General features: G+C 34.2%; 1 protein-coding gene across 1 annotated transcript; it reads left to right on the plus strand.

Moving 5' to 3' along the window:
* Positions 1-1,008: 1,008 nt before the first annotated feature.
* On the plus strand, positions 1,009-14,910 carry LOC127872168 (protein PF3D7_1417600-like). The gene is made up of 7 exons (XM_052415500.1): positions 1,009-2,328; positions 4,837-5,056; positions 7,505-7,665; positions 8,722-8,892; positions 10,051-13,657; positions 13,788-13,876; positions 14,222-14,910. The coding sequence occupies exons 1-7, from the start codon at positions 1,009-1,011 to the stop codon at positions 14,324-14,326; spliced, it is 5,673 nt and encodes a 1,890-aa protein (XP_052271460.1). The 3' UTR covers positions 14,327-14,910.
* The last annotated feature ends 806 nt before the right edge of the window (positions 14,911-15,716 follow it).

A 15,716-nucleotide genomic window follows, 5' to 3' on the forward strand; every position in this document is an offset into this window, starting at 1 on the left:
AATAACACTTAAATTTAATTGTTATAATTTTGATGTAAATCGTGTGCAAGTTAAACATATGCAATGGAAATCGTTTTACTTTCAACAATATGCAATTACTATGATACAATGGATCGTTTATGATTATTAAAAGACATTGATTTGACAATTAAAATGCTCTGTACATACCATTTGGTAACCACATATACACCGTGAATAAGCCGTGCTATGTGAAATGTGGTTTTAAGGCATGTGCGGAAAGTTTCGTTCATATTAGCTTGTGCAGTTCGCACAGGCTAATCAGGTAGGACACGTTCCGCTTAAACTGGATTTTCGTCTCTTTAAACCAAAAAAATCATACAAGCGGAAAGTATCGTCCCTGATTAGCATATACGAACTGCACATGCTAATCTGGGACGACACATTAAGCATATGCATTAAAACCCCTTTTTACAGAGCACGTCCCAAATATATGAAATATATCGAAAATAAAACTCGACGGTTAAAAGACGGCACACTTGCCATGTGTATGTTAAACTGATTAAAAATTATTAACAAATGCAATGGTTCTGTCTAATACAAACTTCAAACATAATTTATTTATATCGGCATTGTTTAATTATCACATTTTACACGCCTTTCAAACAGTTCAGGAAATTATGTGTTCGTTAAAAGCATTTTTTTTTTCATTTTTGGAAGACGTCAAACAAAAACTTGGATGTTTATTTTCAGATTAGTGAAACTAAGTTATTACGATCAGAATACAACATCAATAGCGACCTAAACCACACAAAGATGGGTGGCCGCTATCTAGCATTGTTTCTTGCAATGATAATCATTGGCGAAGCAATGAGTCAACATGGCGATGGGGTGAATGTAGACGACATGGTAAATAAATATCAAGGTATGGCTGGCCAACAAGGCTCGTCTTCTAATGTTCATCGCTCTAGTAGCAGTAGTAGCTCTAGCAGTTCGAGTGGTGGAGGTGGTGGAGGTGGAGCTGCATATGGAGGCGGCGGAGGCGGAGGTATGGGAGGCGGAAGAAGCGGAAGTGGCGGTGGAGGAACCGGAAGCGGAGGAATGGGAGGCGGAGGAGGATCCGATCAACTCTCATCCTACATGTCGTCTGTTGATGACAGACTAAGTCAGCTTTCTGGCCTACAAAATAAGATGGATTCGATCTTACAGATGAAGAGTCAACTAGACAATCTAGGTAAACTGGATAAGTTAGTATCTATGTTTACATCTATGGGAGATCAGCTAAATAAAATGGACGCGATGAGTAATCAACTGAAATCGCTCCAGTCCTTCCAGACGTCCTTAAGCGGACAATTGGATACTATGTCTAAGCTGGGAAATATAGATAGCGTTCTTAATAACAGATTTTCTCAAATAGATAATCAGTTGAAACAGGTTAACGATCTTCAAAAAATGATCCCTCAACTTACAAATCTAGGCTCACAAATGTCCTCTTTTTCATCTATGCAGCAAAAGGTGGACAATCTGATGGATTTGGTTCCGCGTATGTCAAGTCTAGACAAAGGCATGGCTAAATTGTCAATGCTTGACGACTTAAGCTCTAAATTTGTTAATTTGAATGACATCGTCGGCAGATTGACCAAGAATGTTGATAGTGTAGTATCAATAACGCAGACGACCGGTCAGAACCAGAAGACATTGATGGATGACAGAATCGCATTCAACGATAGAATGTTAAGAATAGAAGTAAGAATGAATACAACTGATACCAACATCAACAAAGTTATTGGAATGAATGACAGATTCGAAAAGATGTCCGATCAAATTATAAATATTGTACAGACAACTGGAAAAGCCCAATCCTCATCGAATACCAACATCGAAACTCTTGTGGGAAAAATAACACAGCTTGAAAATCGCTTCAGCACTTCCCAAAATGACAAGACATTGACCTCTCTTGGAGCCACAGTTTTAAGTCTTAAAGATAAGCTCGATCGTGTTGTAACGTCTGAAAACCATTTATACACACTAAGCAACGTTGAAAACAAGATACAATCCAACATCAATGAGCTGAACACTAAAATAAATACTGTTCAAAGCACAATTCAACAGATGAGAGCTGCTGATCAAAATTGTTCCGCAATTACACAGAAACTTCAAGAAATGTTCACCAAACAAACAAGTATGGTATCAAAAATTGACCAGCTCGACGGAGTACAACAGCGCGTTTACAACTACGTATTTGATATGAATGGAAAATACAATACGAGCAGTATTAGCATTAACGGCCTGTCAAAACAAATTACCAATATTGAATCGAAAATTACCAGCATTTTGCATGAAATTGAGAACGTTGAATCAGATATGGATGTAATAATCGTTAATATCACAAGTATTGACCGAATGAATTTAGACATCATATCTGGTTTATCAATATTAGTGAAAAATCAAGAAGAAATACTTTCCAACAATGATATGTTGCGTTCAGCGGTCGGTTTCCTTACGGGTAACCAGTCAAATAATGTTGTTGTTATAAACAAGTTGTCTAACCAGTTTTCTGACATTCAAAGTTTTGTCGATGGTCTCAATGTTGAAATAAATAACCTTAGAGTTAATGTTCAGAGTCAATCACAAAATGTCAATAACATAGATGTTAATATGAGATCACTTACCAACGTTGTAAATATCGTGGTCAGTAATGTAACTAGTATTTCTGGGAATGTGATCAATATCGACTCCAAATTGAGCGTCGTTATGGTAAATATGACATCTATCAATGGAAGACTTGATACATTCGGACAAGATCAAACCACACTGTTTTCAAGTAACGAAAATCTAGTTAGTCTTTTAACAAATCTGAATACCAAATTCCAAACGACTGACTCTACAATCGGTGAAATGAAAGATCAATTATTTGGCATGGATAAAAACTTTGGTACTTTGTCAAGCAATGTAAACACTGTTAATGTAAGCATTTCCCAGGTATTCTCCAATATAAATAACGTATACGAAAACATGAATAAGATATCAGTGGAAGTGAACGACATTATGACAAGTTTTAATGATTATTCAGTGAAGATAAACAACGTAGATGTTAATATAAATAATATTAACGTCAAGGTCGTAAATATAGAAACCAACATTGCAGTTATGATGGTGAATATCACGAATATAGATTCAAGAATAAATGTTTTAAGCGGTGATCAATCAAATGTTAAAAGCAACCAAGATAAATTGTTCAATTTAATCAATAAAGTCAACGATCGTGTTTCTTCAAATGGAGATGGACTTGTATCTGTGACACAGCAGATTGGTGATGTCAATGTGCAAGTAAATAATGTGTTTGGAGAAATTAAAAATCTCAAGAACAATGTAAATGATGTTAATGTGGAGGTAAACAACGTTCGTGTAAACCTGTCGAACGTTACAAACATTATGAATAGCATCCAGGTTAACATGAATGTACTTATGGTTAACATGACGGACATAAATGTACGCATCGGATCAGTTGGAAATGATCAGTCTGCATTGTTTACAAACCAAAAAGACATTTTTGATAAGCTCACGTATTTGGGATCAACCTTCGACGCCACCAATGTCAACATCAACCAAATATCTTCACAAGTAACAAATATTAAAGGAGATATAAATGTGTTGTCAAATCAATATACCAATATCAACGTCAACGTCAACAGCGTTTCAAGCAATATTGACGTTATAATATCCAATATAACCAATTTGTCTGGAGGTTTCAAACAGATGGGTGATTTCATGTCAGATATTTCAAAGAACGTAAAATATCTTGATGACGGGTTCGATATCATCAACGTTAGAGTCGTAAATATCGAAAATAACGTGAACGTGTTAATGCTGAACTTCACAAACATTGACACCCGCATTGGCATTATCAGCTCAAATCAAACATCTGGAGCTCAAAATCAGGAACGAATTTTCAACATATTATCAAACCTTCAAAACGACGTTAAGACAACAGATGCTAATGTCGGTGACGTATCTCAAACAATTTCTACGTTGAACAACAACTATAATAGCTTATCGTCTAACTTTAACAACCTCGAATTGAACGTGAAAAATATTGCAGGTGGTTTAGGAAATATGAACACAAACATCAACACCATTTCTAACCAAATTGTGAGCATAGAAACTAATATTGGTGGCATAGTAAATAATATATCACAAGTCGACACCAAGATTGTTAACATGGGATATAACCAAACGTCAATTTTCGATACTCAATCACAAGTTATTACACAGCTGAATGATTTAAGTTCAAGAATCACATCAACAGATACGAATTTCGTATCAATGTCGAGCCAAATCACGAATATCAACGTCAATTTTGACAATGTCATTACAAACATAAACACAGTAGAATCAAATATTAAAAATGTTATTTCTGATATAAGTGGAGTTAGAGGAGATATAACTGTTGTTATAAATAAGATTTCAGGCTTTGAAGATGATGTCAGCGAACTAACCAAATCGCTGGGCAACCTGGACGGAAAGGTTGGAGTAATTGGTAGAAACCAAACGTCTCTTGAAAATGGTCAACGAGATATATTAGACCAACTTCGAGTTGTTACCAATAATATACAAGTCACCGATAATAAGGTAAACAGCGTTACGCAAATTATTAATACACTGTCTGCAAACATTACATCCATGTCAGGCAGTGTGAACAATTTTGAAGTAAATTTAAACAGTTTGTCAAACAATGTTAACAATTTGAAATCGGACTTCAATGGTTTCACGAATAATGCTGTAAACATCGAAAGTAATGTTAATTCCATAAACACAAATCTTAATAACATGCAAAATTACATAAGTGGAGTGACAAATGTGGTATCCTCGATTCAGACAAGTATGAACATGATGCTGGTGAATATTACTAATGTGGATACAAGAATAACGTCTATAGAAAACGGCCAATCATCGTTGTTTAATAACCAGAATAACATAATAACGCAGATCGGCGGTATCACAAATCAAATTCAGATTGGCGACAATAATGTTCAGGGCATTTCTAAATTGATATCAGAGTTTGATAATGTTATCGACAGTGTTTCAAAAGACGTTGGTATTATTCGTGGAAATGTTAATGACATAAATTCAGGAATTGCACGCATTGATAATACCGTTGTGAGCATAACAACCAACGTAACAAATATCCAGCAAAACTTGAATACGGTTCAGGTTTCGGTTTCTAATATTGAAGTAAACATGAATATCATTTTAGTGAACATTACTAATATAGACGCAAGAGTTTCTTCCATTGGAAACAATCAGGTTAATATTCAAAATAACTTTGACTCTCTTGGTACAGACTTTAATAATTTCCAGAATTTATTGAATTTCGTAGACGGCAGTGTGAAAAATGTGTCCAATAATGTGAACTCAATAACTATTAATTTGAATGATTTATCAAGTGACTTCGAGAAGTTCAATGTTGATTTCAGCGGCTTAACAGACAATGTGGGAACACTGCGAGGAGATATATCGGGTGTATCAAATGTGGTTAATAACGTGGTTGTTTCAGTCAATAATGTTGATGTTAAAGTAAACAATATTGACAATGACGTCAATGTGCTGATGGTGAATGTCACAAACATTGATTCTAGAATCGGTAAACTTAGAGACGACCAGGCAACTTTGGGAAGCAACCAAAATAATATATTGAATCAAATTGTAAACATCGTGAATCAACTTGACACGAATGGCGGAAATTTGGCAACTCTGTTTACTCAAATCAACAATATATTTGACAATGTTGGTAGCTTATCGAATAATGTGGGCTCTGTACAAAACAATGTAAACATACTGGTTGGGGATGTAAATAACATCAACGTTAGCATGAATGCTGTTTTTATGAAGGTGAACAACGTGGAAGGAAATATCAACGTTGTAATGAATAACATAACAAACATTGATTCGCGTCTTGTGTCGCTGAATAATGATCAGACAGTAATAAAAGCAAACCAAAACAATATGTTTAATATCTTCCAAAAACTCGGAAGCGACTTAGATTCAACTCAAAACAACATCAATGCCATTACGAATACCGTTACAATAATTGATGGAAAGGTTTCAAATGTTACTGTTCTGGTGAACAACCTGGATGTTGATTTCAACAATGTCATTAATAATATAAACATTATTGGAACAAACCTCAATAATGTCTCATCAAGTATTGTGAACGTACGAAATGACGTTAATGATTTAACAGTCAACGTTCAAAACATTGAAGGAGACTTTAATAATGTAACAAATGTGGTTAATAATATCAATACAAACATCAATTTGATGTCATCAGATATTGACAATATGAACGTTAGAATCACTAATATTAATTTGAACCAAACGGATTTGAATAGTAATCAACGAGAGTTTGCTACATCGATAAACAATGTCATAAATCAACTGAATTTGGCGTCAACAGATATAAATTCTGTCTCTAGCCAAGTAGGAAATATTGTAGTTAATTTCAATAGCATGTCGAATAATGTGAACACAATTCAAGGAAACGTGAATAACTTAACTTCTATTGTCAACAATATTGTTGTTACACAAAACAATATTGCCACTGATTTCGATAGCATGGCTAACAACGTTGGGGACATATCGATAACAGTGAATAAGATTGAAAACAACATACAGAATGTAATTGTTAACATAACAGACATTGATGTGTCATTGACAAATATTGGAAATAATCAAGTTACCATGCAAAATAATCAGGTCAACATGTTTGGTCGTTTAGACAATCTTGGAAATCAAGTCACTAAAACTGACGGAAATGTTAACAGCCTGTCAAATCTAGTCAACCTTATAAATGTAAATGTTACTAATATATCTGGTGAACTTAACAATCTCGGCGGTAAAATTTCTTCAATGGATGAAGACATCGACAACATCGTGGTAAATTTGAACACAGTGTCCGTCAATGTTAACAATATAGAGGGCAACGTCAATCTGTTATTCGTCAATATTACAAACATCGCAAACTCTATCAACGTACTGAATAATAACCAGACAATTATTAGACAAACAACCGATAATCTTGTCAGTTATCTTGGCGATTTGAACAACCAAGTTGACTCAGTGACGTCGGATGTAAACAATATTTGGAACAACGTGCAAAACATTCAAGTCAATGTGAATAACATATCTAGCAACGTAAATAATATCGGCGGAAATCTTAATGATATTACAGTTATTGTAAATAACGTTCAGGTTACGCAGAACAACATGGTTGTTGAATTTAACAATTTTGAACAAAATATTAATGACGTTAAGATTTCAGTTAACGCCATTAACAATAATGTCCAAAATATTATTGTCAACATTACCGACATAGATTTTACAATAAATGCAGTATTGGTTAATCAGTCAAATTTGGCAAATAACCAGCAAAATATATTCAATCAAATCGGTGACATTGGCAACCAGTTGATTACCTCTAACACGAACATGAAGACGATAGTTGGAGATATAAGTACACTGAACGGAAATGTGTTTGATCTAACAGGTGACTTGAGTAGTGTGGCAGGTAATGTGAACATCATAAATAACCAGATCAATAACATTAATGTTAATGTAAACAATGTATCAAACATTGTGAATAGCATTGAAAACGACATCAATGTCATAATTGTCAACATTACAAATATCAATGCAAACGTACAAAACGTAATTGTAGATCAACGCAGTTTACAAAATAATGTTAACAATATTACTAATTTGTTAACATCGTTTGATAACAAACTGTCCGACACTGACTCCAACGTTTTCAGCGTTTCTCAGACAGTGTCAAACATTGTAACAAACGTCAATCAGATATCTGTTAACATAAATACTGTTGAAGGAAATGTGAATAAATTGTCTAATGATGTCAACAATATAAATGTTAATGTTGTTAATGTTGCAAACAATGTCAACACTGTTACCACAAATCTGAATGCAGTTACTCAAAAAGTAACAAATATTGACGTAGACATCGACTTTTTAATGGTAAATGTTACCAATATTGGAGATAATATCGTGAATATAGTAAATGTGCAAAATGGTTTGACGGACGGTCAGATAAGAATTGATCGTAATCTGGGCGACTTGAAAAATGACTTTGACTCCTCAAACGCAAAAGTTGATGTAATCGTTAACCAGATTAACAGTATAGAACTCAACATCAACAATATTACAAACTTCGTGAACAATGTCCAAGGAAACGTCAACGATTTGACGGTTGTTGTGAACAACATACAAGGCAATCAAAATAACATGTTTGTTGCAATAAACAACATAGGAAGTGATATGGACACTCTTTCAGTAAATATAAATAATGTGCAAAACAATATTAACTTCATCATGGTGAATATGACTGACATCAATGTTGCTATTAATGCCATCAGTATTAATCAAACGGACATTAAAAATAGCCAAGTTTCCATCTTCAATGTCGTGAACGGCCTAGGCAGTCGTCTGGATAGCACTGATAACCAAGTTAATGTTATCAATAATGCTGTTTCAAATATTAACTTCAATATAAGTAATATTGTTAACCAGATTACGAGCCAAGGAGGTGATATAAACGCATTAACAGTACAAGTGAACGACATTGATGTTAACCTAAATTCAGTGTCTGTGACAGTAAACAATATCGATGTTGATGTGAATATGGTTCTGGTAAATATAAGTAACATCAATAATGCAATCAATGTAATAAGCGTGAACCAAACGACTTTACAGCAAACGACAAACGCCCTTGGAAATTCTCTCGTTAACATCCAGGGTCAGCTTGATTCGACAGATTCAAACATCGGTGTTATTTCAAATAAAGTCAACAATATGGTTGACAATGTGAATCAGATCACTAGCAACGTTAATAATATTCAAGGTGACGTCACAAGCATCACAAATGTAGTGAATAATATGCAAACGATACAGAACAATATTAATGTTGCATTCAACAACTTTGGAGGAGATTTACAAAGCTTATCGGTAACTGTAAATAACGTTGTCAATAACATCAACAATATTTTGGTTAACGTAACCGATATTGATGTTAGAGTAGGCGGTATTCTTTCAAACCAATCTGTCATTCAAGGCAATCAACAAACCACATTAAATCTTATCAACAACCTTGGAAATCGCCTGGACACCACTGATGGTAATATTGTTGTTGTTTCTCAACAAATCAATGACATAGATGTCATAGTAAATAATGTAAATCAACAAGTAAACAACGTCGAATTGAATATGAACAACTTGACGGTTGTCGTCAGCAACATAAACAACAATTTGAACGTAGTATCTGTAAGCGTTACAAACATTGAAACAGATATTAATGTTGTTATGTTGAATATAACGAATATTAACGTAGCTTTTGGTGAACTCAGCAGAGGTCAGTCTCAATTACAAGGAGGTCAGTCTTCAATATTCAATGTACTGGATTCCCTCGGAAACCAAGTAAAAACAACAGACTCAAATGTGAACAAAATAACAAGCAATATTGACAACATTCAAGTTAATCTCTACAACATGAGCGTCGATATAACCAATATTGAAAATAATGTGAACAGTGTTTCTTTGGAAATAAATAACGTGGAAACCAATGTAAATAGCCTTTCAGTGAATTTTGGTAACTTCCAGAACAATCTTAATGATGTGTCAGTTGAAGTAACAAATGTTGTCAACCAGGTCAGTAGTATTGCTGTACAAGTTAATGACATCCAAGTCAATTTGAATTATGTCATGGTCAATATCACTGATATTGATGTCACATTAGGAGGAATTGTTAATAACCAGACTACTCTCTTCAATAATGATATAAATATTTTGAACAGCGTGAGTGACCTCGGATCGAAAATGCAGGTTTCTGATGAAACAATCAATTCTATCAACCAAGTCATATCTGGTGTTAGAAACAATGTTGATGGCTTATATGTCGTGGTAAATAATGTTCAGCAAAACGTGAATAACATATCGGTTATCGTCTTAAATGTCCAGAACGATATTGTCACCATTAACAGCCAAATAACTAACATTAACGTAAACATTAATGAGGTATCTAATCAGGTAAACGATATAGATGTGAACATGAATGCCATTGTGTCGAACATAACTGATATTGATATACGAATTGGAGATATTGGAAATAATCAAAATATAATTCAGAGAGTACAGGACACTACAAACGTTAATGTTGCAAATATCGTCAACAAATTGGATGTTACGCAAAATAATGTGAATACTATTAACAGCACGGTTAATAACATTCAAATAAACGTGAATAGTATACAGACCAATGTTGGAAATGTAATAGTCAGTGTAAATGAACTCAATGTAAATATCGTCAATATTGAAAACGACGTTCAAACAATTAACAGCCAAATAAACAGCATCAACGTTAATATCAATGACATTTCAGGTGACGTAACACAGCTCAATGTCATTATTAATAACCAGGCAGTGCAAATAACGAACATTGAAACAAATGTTAATAACATCATGGTAAATATAACAGACATAGACGTAAGAGTAGGACAAATTGGAGACGATCAAACCAATCTTTTCGAAAACCAACGAAAAATGTTTGCATCCATTGGAAATATCGATAATAGAGTCAATGCAACGAATATTAATGTTGTGGCAATTACACAGACTGTGAACAATATCGATGCATCCGTAAAAAGCTTAACAGTAGAATTCAATGACTTTGATATTACAATAAACAACGTGAATACAGAAATAAACAATATCCAAGTCAAGATTAACAATGTCACATCTGTCGTTAACCAGGTAGTATACGATATTGATCAAGTATCAAACACAGTAACTAATATTGCAGTAAACATGAATGTATTGATGGTTAATGTTACGGATATAGATGTGCAAATCGGAAGTATTGCAACAGAGCAATCGACAATGAAAACTAATCAAGCCAGTATTACAAATCAGATCGTTCAACTTGGAAGTCAGCTTACTGCTACAGATGGCAACTTAGTTTCTGTTTCACAGCAAATTACGAGTCTCTCTGTGAATGTGACAAACCTGTCTGTGAGCGTAAGCAACATTGAAGTAGATGTCAACGATATTAACGTCCAAATAGTAACTATTAACTCAAATTTAATCAGTGTTACGAATAACGTTATCAACATCGAACAGACTGTAAATAGCGTGACACAGGTTGTGAATGAAATTAATGTAAATATGAATACAGTTATGACGAATCTGACAAATATCGACGTTGAAATTAATTCTGTAATGAACAATCAAACAGTCATACAGAACAACCAACTTGTTATCATAGAAACACTCAACGTCGTACAAACACGTGTTAACAACACTGAAATAAATGTTGTTCAAATAACTCAACAAACAACGAACATTGAAGTAAGCATTCAGAATATTAGAACTGAAATCACAAACATAAATGTTGATGTTAACAATGTTACATCTATTGTGAACGACATTCAGCTGACCTTGGTAAACGTAAATCAGCAATATATATCTACGACGAATACTTTGAATAATCTGACTGTACAGATAACAGACATCGACGTGCGTGTTAACCAGATCTCGGTTGATGTCACTGACATTACTGTTAATGTAAATTCTGTTTCTGTCTCTGTAACTAACATCGCGGTTGAATTGAATAATGTCGTCAGTAATGTCACGAATATCGATCAACGTGTCAATATTATTGGAGCTACAACCAACGAACTAAAAGATCATGACGATAGGATGTTTAATCAGCTAGTAAAGTTGCAAGCAAATATGACTTCAGGAGATGTTAAGATCACTACTGTCAACAATGTTCTATCTGTTTTGGATTTGAATATTAAAGGCGTGACAAATGAAATAAATAATATTGAACGTACACTTAACCAAATGAGCACATACATAACAGATCTCGACCAAGACATAAACGGCGTTAGTGGATCGGTCTTCAACATTCAAACAAATATAGATTTAATAATGACAAATGTCTCCAGCATAGATGGCAAGGTACTACAGGTAGGAAACGATCAAATAACATTGCAAAAAATTCAAGACAAATTCATTACTAAAATGGACAACTTGGAGGAAAGACTAACCTCTATTGCAGTTTATCAGGAAGGTCTGTCAGATCAGGTAACACATGTGGATATAAGAGTGAATAATACGCAGACAATAGTTAAAGAAGTCTCGATGAAAGTCCATGACTTGGAAAGCGACTTCAATAGTGTTTCAATAACTGTTCATCAAATCGAAGTTAACCTCAATACCGCGTCTGGAAAAGTGACCAACATTGAAAACGATGTGACCAAAATAATTGTAAATCTAACCAATATTGATATAAAAGTCGGAAGAATTTCAACAGATCAAATAACTACAGGACAGGGTCAAGAAAAGCTGTACAATGATATCAGAAACGTTATAGATAAGCAGTCGTTGTTGCAGACAAGTCAGGGAAAATTATTTGACAGAATGGGATACATGGATACAAAACTTAACACAACGCAAGTTAACCTTAACATTATAACTGTATCAATTACAAATATAGAAAGCAACTTTGAAGCATTGAAGATTGATTTAAATAGAATTAACGGTTCCGTGGGTCAGGTAGGATCGGACCAAGTTGATTTACATTTTATTCAAGAATTGTTTTCTCACAAGTTAGACCTTATAGAAGGCGACCAGTCAAAATCTTTTGAAACCCAGCATGCTATGAGCTTTAAATTAGATCGCGTAAGTGATGCCTTGACAAGTGTTGTATCAACACTCAAAGCAGGTAACTTGAGTTGCAATACAGGTTTTAACTTTGACAACGTTATGAGTAAGTACGCAACAAAAGAAGGGCAACAAGAAATGTCAAGAAAATTAGACTATTTGGAGGCAGAACAGCGAAGAACACAGACTGGTCAGGAACAAATTTCTTCGAAACTTGAAAACATTGTCAAGGGATTTGGAAGTACGCAAAAGAATAGTCAAGGTGGATCACAAAGTTATACTAACAGCAGAGATACACAAAGTTATACCAACAGAGGAAATTTTGGTCAAGACGATATAAAAAGGATTTTGAGGAACTATAATCAAGGATCTGGTGCTAGCTTGATTGATGTAGATAGTCTTAGTCAAGGAGATTTGAACAAAATAATTGAGACCGTTAACCAAGAAACTGGAGGTAATGGAAACATAAGTCCATCTGATTTGTTCAATATCGTACAGACCATCAATCGGGGATCAATGACTGGTGGCAGTTCAAATACACAGGGATCGACAAGTAGTGGCAGTACATCTGGAGGAAAACTTAGCTCAAATGAAAGGGCACAACTTCTTCGCACCCTGAAACAGTTATCTGTGGATTCTGGCAACAACGGATACTTGAATCAAGCGGGTCTTGTGAATCTTCTGAACTCGGCTGCACAAGGATCGGGAAACTCTGCAGGTCTTGCTAGAAACGTAAATCAGTATGACATCGATGAACTATTACGCAATCTCAACAGTGGAGGTTCAAGCGCCGGATCATCCAGCTCAAGCAGCAAAAGTATGGGAGTTGGAGGCGGATTTGGTGGCGCTTCATCAAGCAGTGGCGGCTCTGGCGGTTCATCCGTTAGTGGTTCAAGCATGACAGGTGGAGGCGGATCGGGCAGCTACGGAGACCTCTCTTCAATAGTGGGCAATCTTGACGCACTTCCTGGTGAGTATAACATATGCAACAATAGCTGATAGTAATTGAGTTGATTTATATTTGTTGTGATATTATCAATATTTTCAGAAATCGGTAACAATCGGTATTAAAAAAATATTGTCCCTATATTTTATTTTAGCTGATGCAAGAAGCGCACTACAGACGATGATGACTAACGGAGGAGCAGAAGAGTTTTCAACTAATAAGGGCCTTCGATCAGCTTTGGCGGTAAATATTTTAATATTATTTAAATGTAACTTTTATATTATATTGTTATTGTATATATTCATTTGAGTTATCGTTAAATCTGTTAATTGCAACTTCTTTTTATAAAAGAAAGATATTTTATTTTTATTTGCAAATCTGGAGTATTTTCTTGCACGAGATAATGATGTTTTATTTTAAATAAACCCCTTAAACATACTAAGCATCGCACGTGTAGGTAACTGAAACAAAAACAAAACATCCGTCAACAACGATATACTCAGTAATTTTAACTATGGATTTTAAGCAAATAAAGATACCTTTATCAAGATTTTTGTAAAGAAATAACTTGTTTTTTTTTTCATGCAGGCCCAGAACTGGAAGAAGGTTGCAACTGAGATTAGTGCCAGTGAATGGGCGAAGCAGAACCGACAACTAGTTCCTGACATAGAACGCTTTCTTGCAAACGTATAAATATTGACAAGCCTAATTTAAGTTATTCGAACAATGTATTTTCAATGTATTTATAAACGTATGTTTAAATCAAGATCTTAATGGATGTGAGTACATTAACTTTTTTATTTCAAAATTTTAAGTGAAGTGTTTTATTCAGATAAATATATACAAGAAAAGGCTGAAAATACTAGACATGCACACGAAAGCTATACATTGTAAATAGAAAATTGTATCATATTTTACACGGGATTAATAAAATAATGAATGCCATAAACAAAAAGGTCCGCTCAGGAAAGGTTGTTATGCATTTACACATACATAAGACTGAATCTAAGGAAATAAAGTTATAAGAGAAGATTGAAATAGTCAAGCTATCACGAACATTAAACACCCGTTAAAGTGGATATTCATTATAAATTGTGTACATAGGTGGGCAAAAACATATATTTTAATATACGAAATAATATGCTTAAACATTTATTTTATCGTTAATTAATTCGTTCAAAACAGTCTGTTAAACGAAGGTAAATAAATATTTTATGATCGACAAACTATTTTTAGCAAAATTATGCATTTGTATAAATGTGTTATAGTTAAAGGCATCTTTTCACGGTCCAATATAGCCCTTATATGTATCTTTTAACGATTTACAAAACCTAAAAATTATAAAGCGTCGCAACGCGAAACGATTGAATAATTTGGAATGTTGTTGTCGTTTAAATTTACGAAACTTCGAAGATTGCTTATATAACGTATAAAATACTCAAATTGTGTACACCCGGCGGAATAGCCGAGAGGGCTAATGAGTTTTTACTTCAGACCAACTCCAAGACTCCGGGCGTCACTGGTTCGAGCCCTGGTACCGGCTACTTTTTTTTCCTTTTTTTAAATTTTATTCTTGATTTTTTACTGGAGCTTTTAAGATCCAATGTTAACATTTATCAATATAAAGCATTTAATGACAAACTTCGAAATATGCCAAAATCTGTGAAAAGGCCCTTTAATAGATATTCAGAGAAGGAAAATAACAGCTGTAAATTACATTTTGCAAACTCGTTATATATTTTAACAGGCTGCTTTAGACAATTTATTATTTATGCATTTGTTGATGTGGTTACTTTGTTTATTATTTGATTGTATATAGAGGGAATAAACTAAATGGAGTAATTATTTTTTATTTTTGTTAATTCTTTTGAACGTAACTATTATAATACGGATGTGGATAGCATAACGACTGAAGATACAAACAGGTTATACCAGAAAACGCGACAAATAAGTGTGTGCATATCCTTCTACCACAAATCATAACGTATATGTTTGTTTTTCTTCAAGTGACGGTCGACGAAGACTACTAAATTTGGAACAATACAGAAAAACTTAATTTAAGATACCTTTACGGACGAGGACT

The sequence above is a fragment of the Dreissena polymorpha genome, chromosome 3 (assembly GCF_020536995.1).
Source record: "Dreissena polymorpha isolate Duluth1 chromosome 3, UMN_Dpol_1.0, whole genome shotgun sequence".
In the NCBI taxonomy this organism is placed as follows: Eukaryota; Metazoa; Mollusca; class Bivalvia; order Myida; family Dreissenidae; genus Dreissena; species Dreissena polymorpha.

Bases quoted from the DNA above. Each gene is read 5' to 3' on its own strand.
- LOC127872168 (XM_052415500.1), top strand. From the start codon at position 1,009: ATGGGAGGCGGAAGAAGCGGAAGTGGCGGTGGAGGAACCGGAAGCGGA. The intron at 7,666-8,721 runs GTAATTGTAGAT...ACGACTTTACAG, and splicing joins TCAATGCAAACGTACAAAAC to CAAACGACAAACGCCCTTGG. The intron at 8,893-10,050 runs GTAGTGAATAAT...GTATCTAATCAG, and splicing joins ACGTCACAAGCATCACAAAT to GTAAACGATATAGATGTGAA.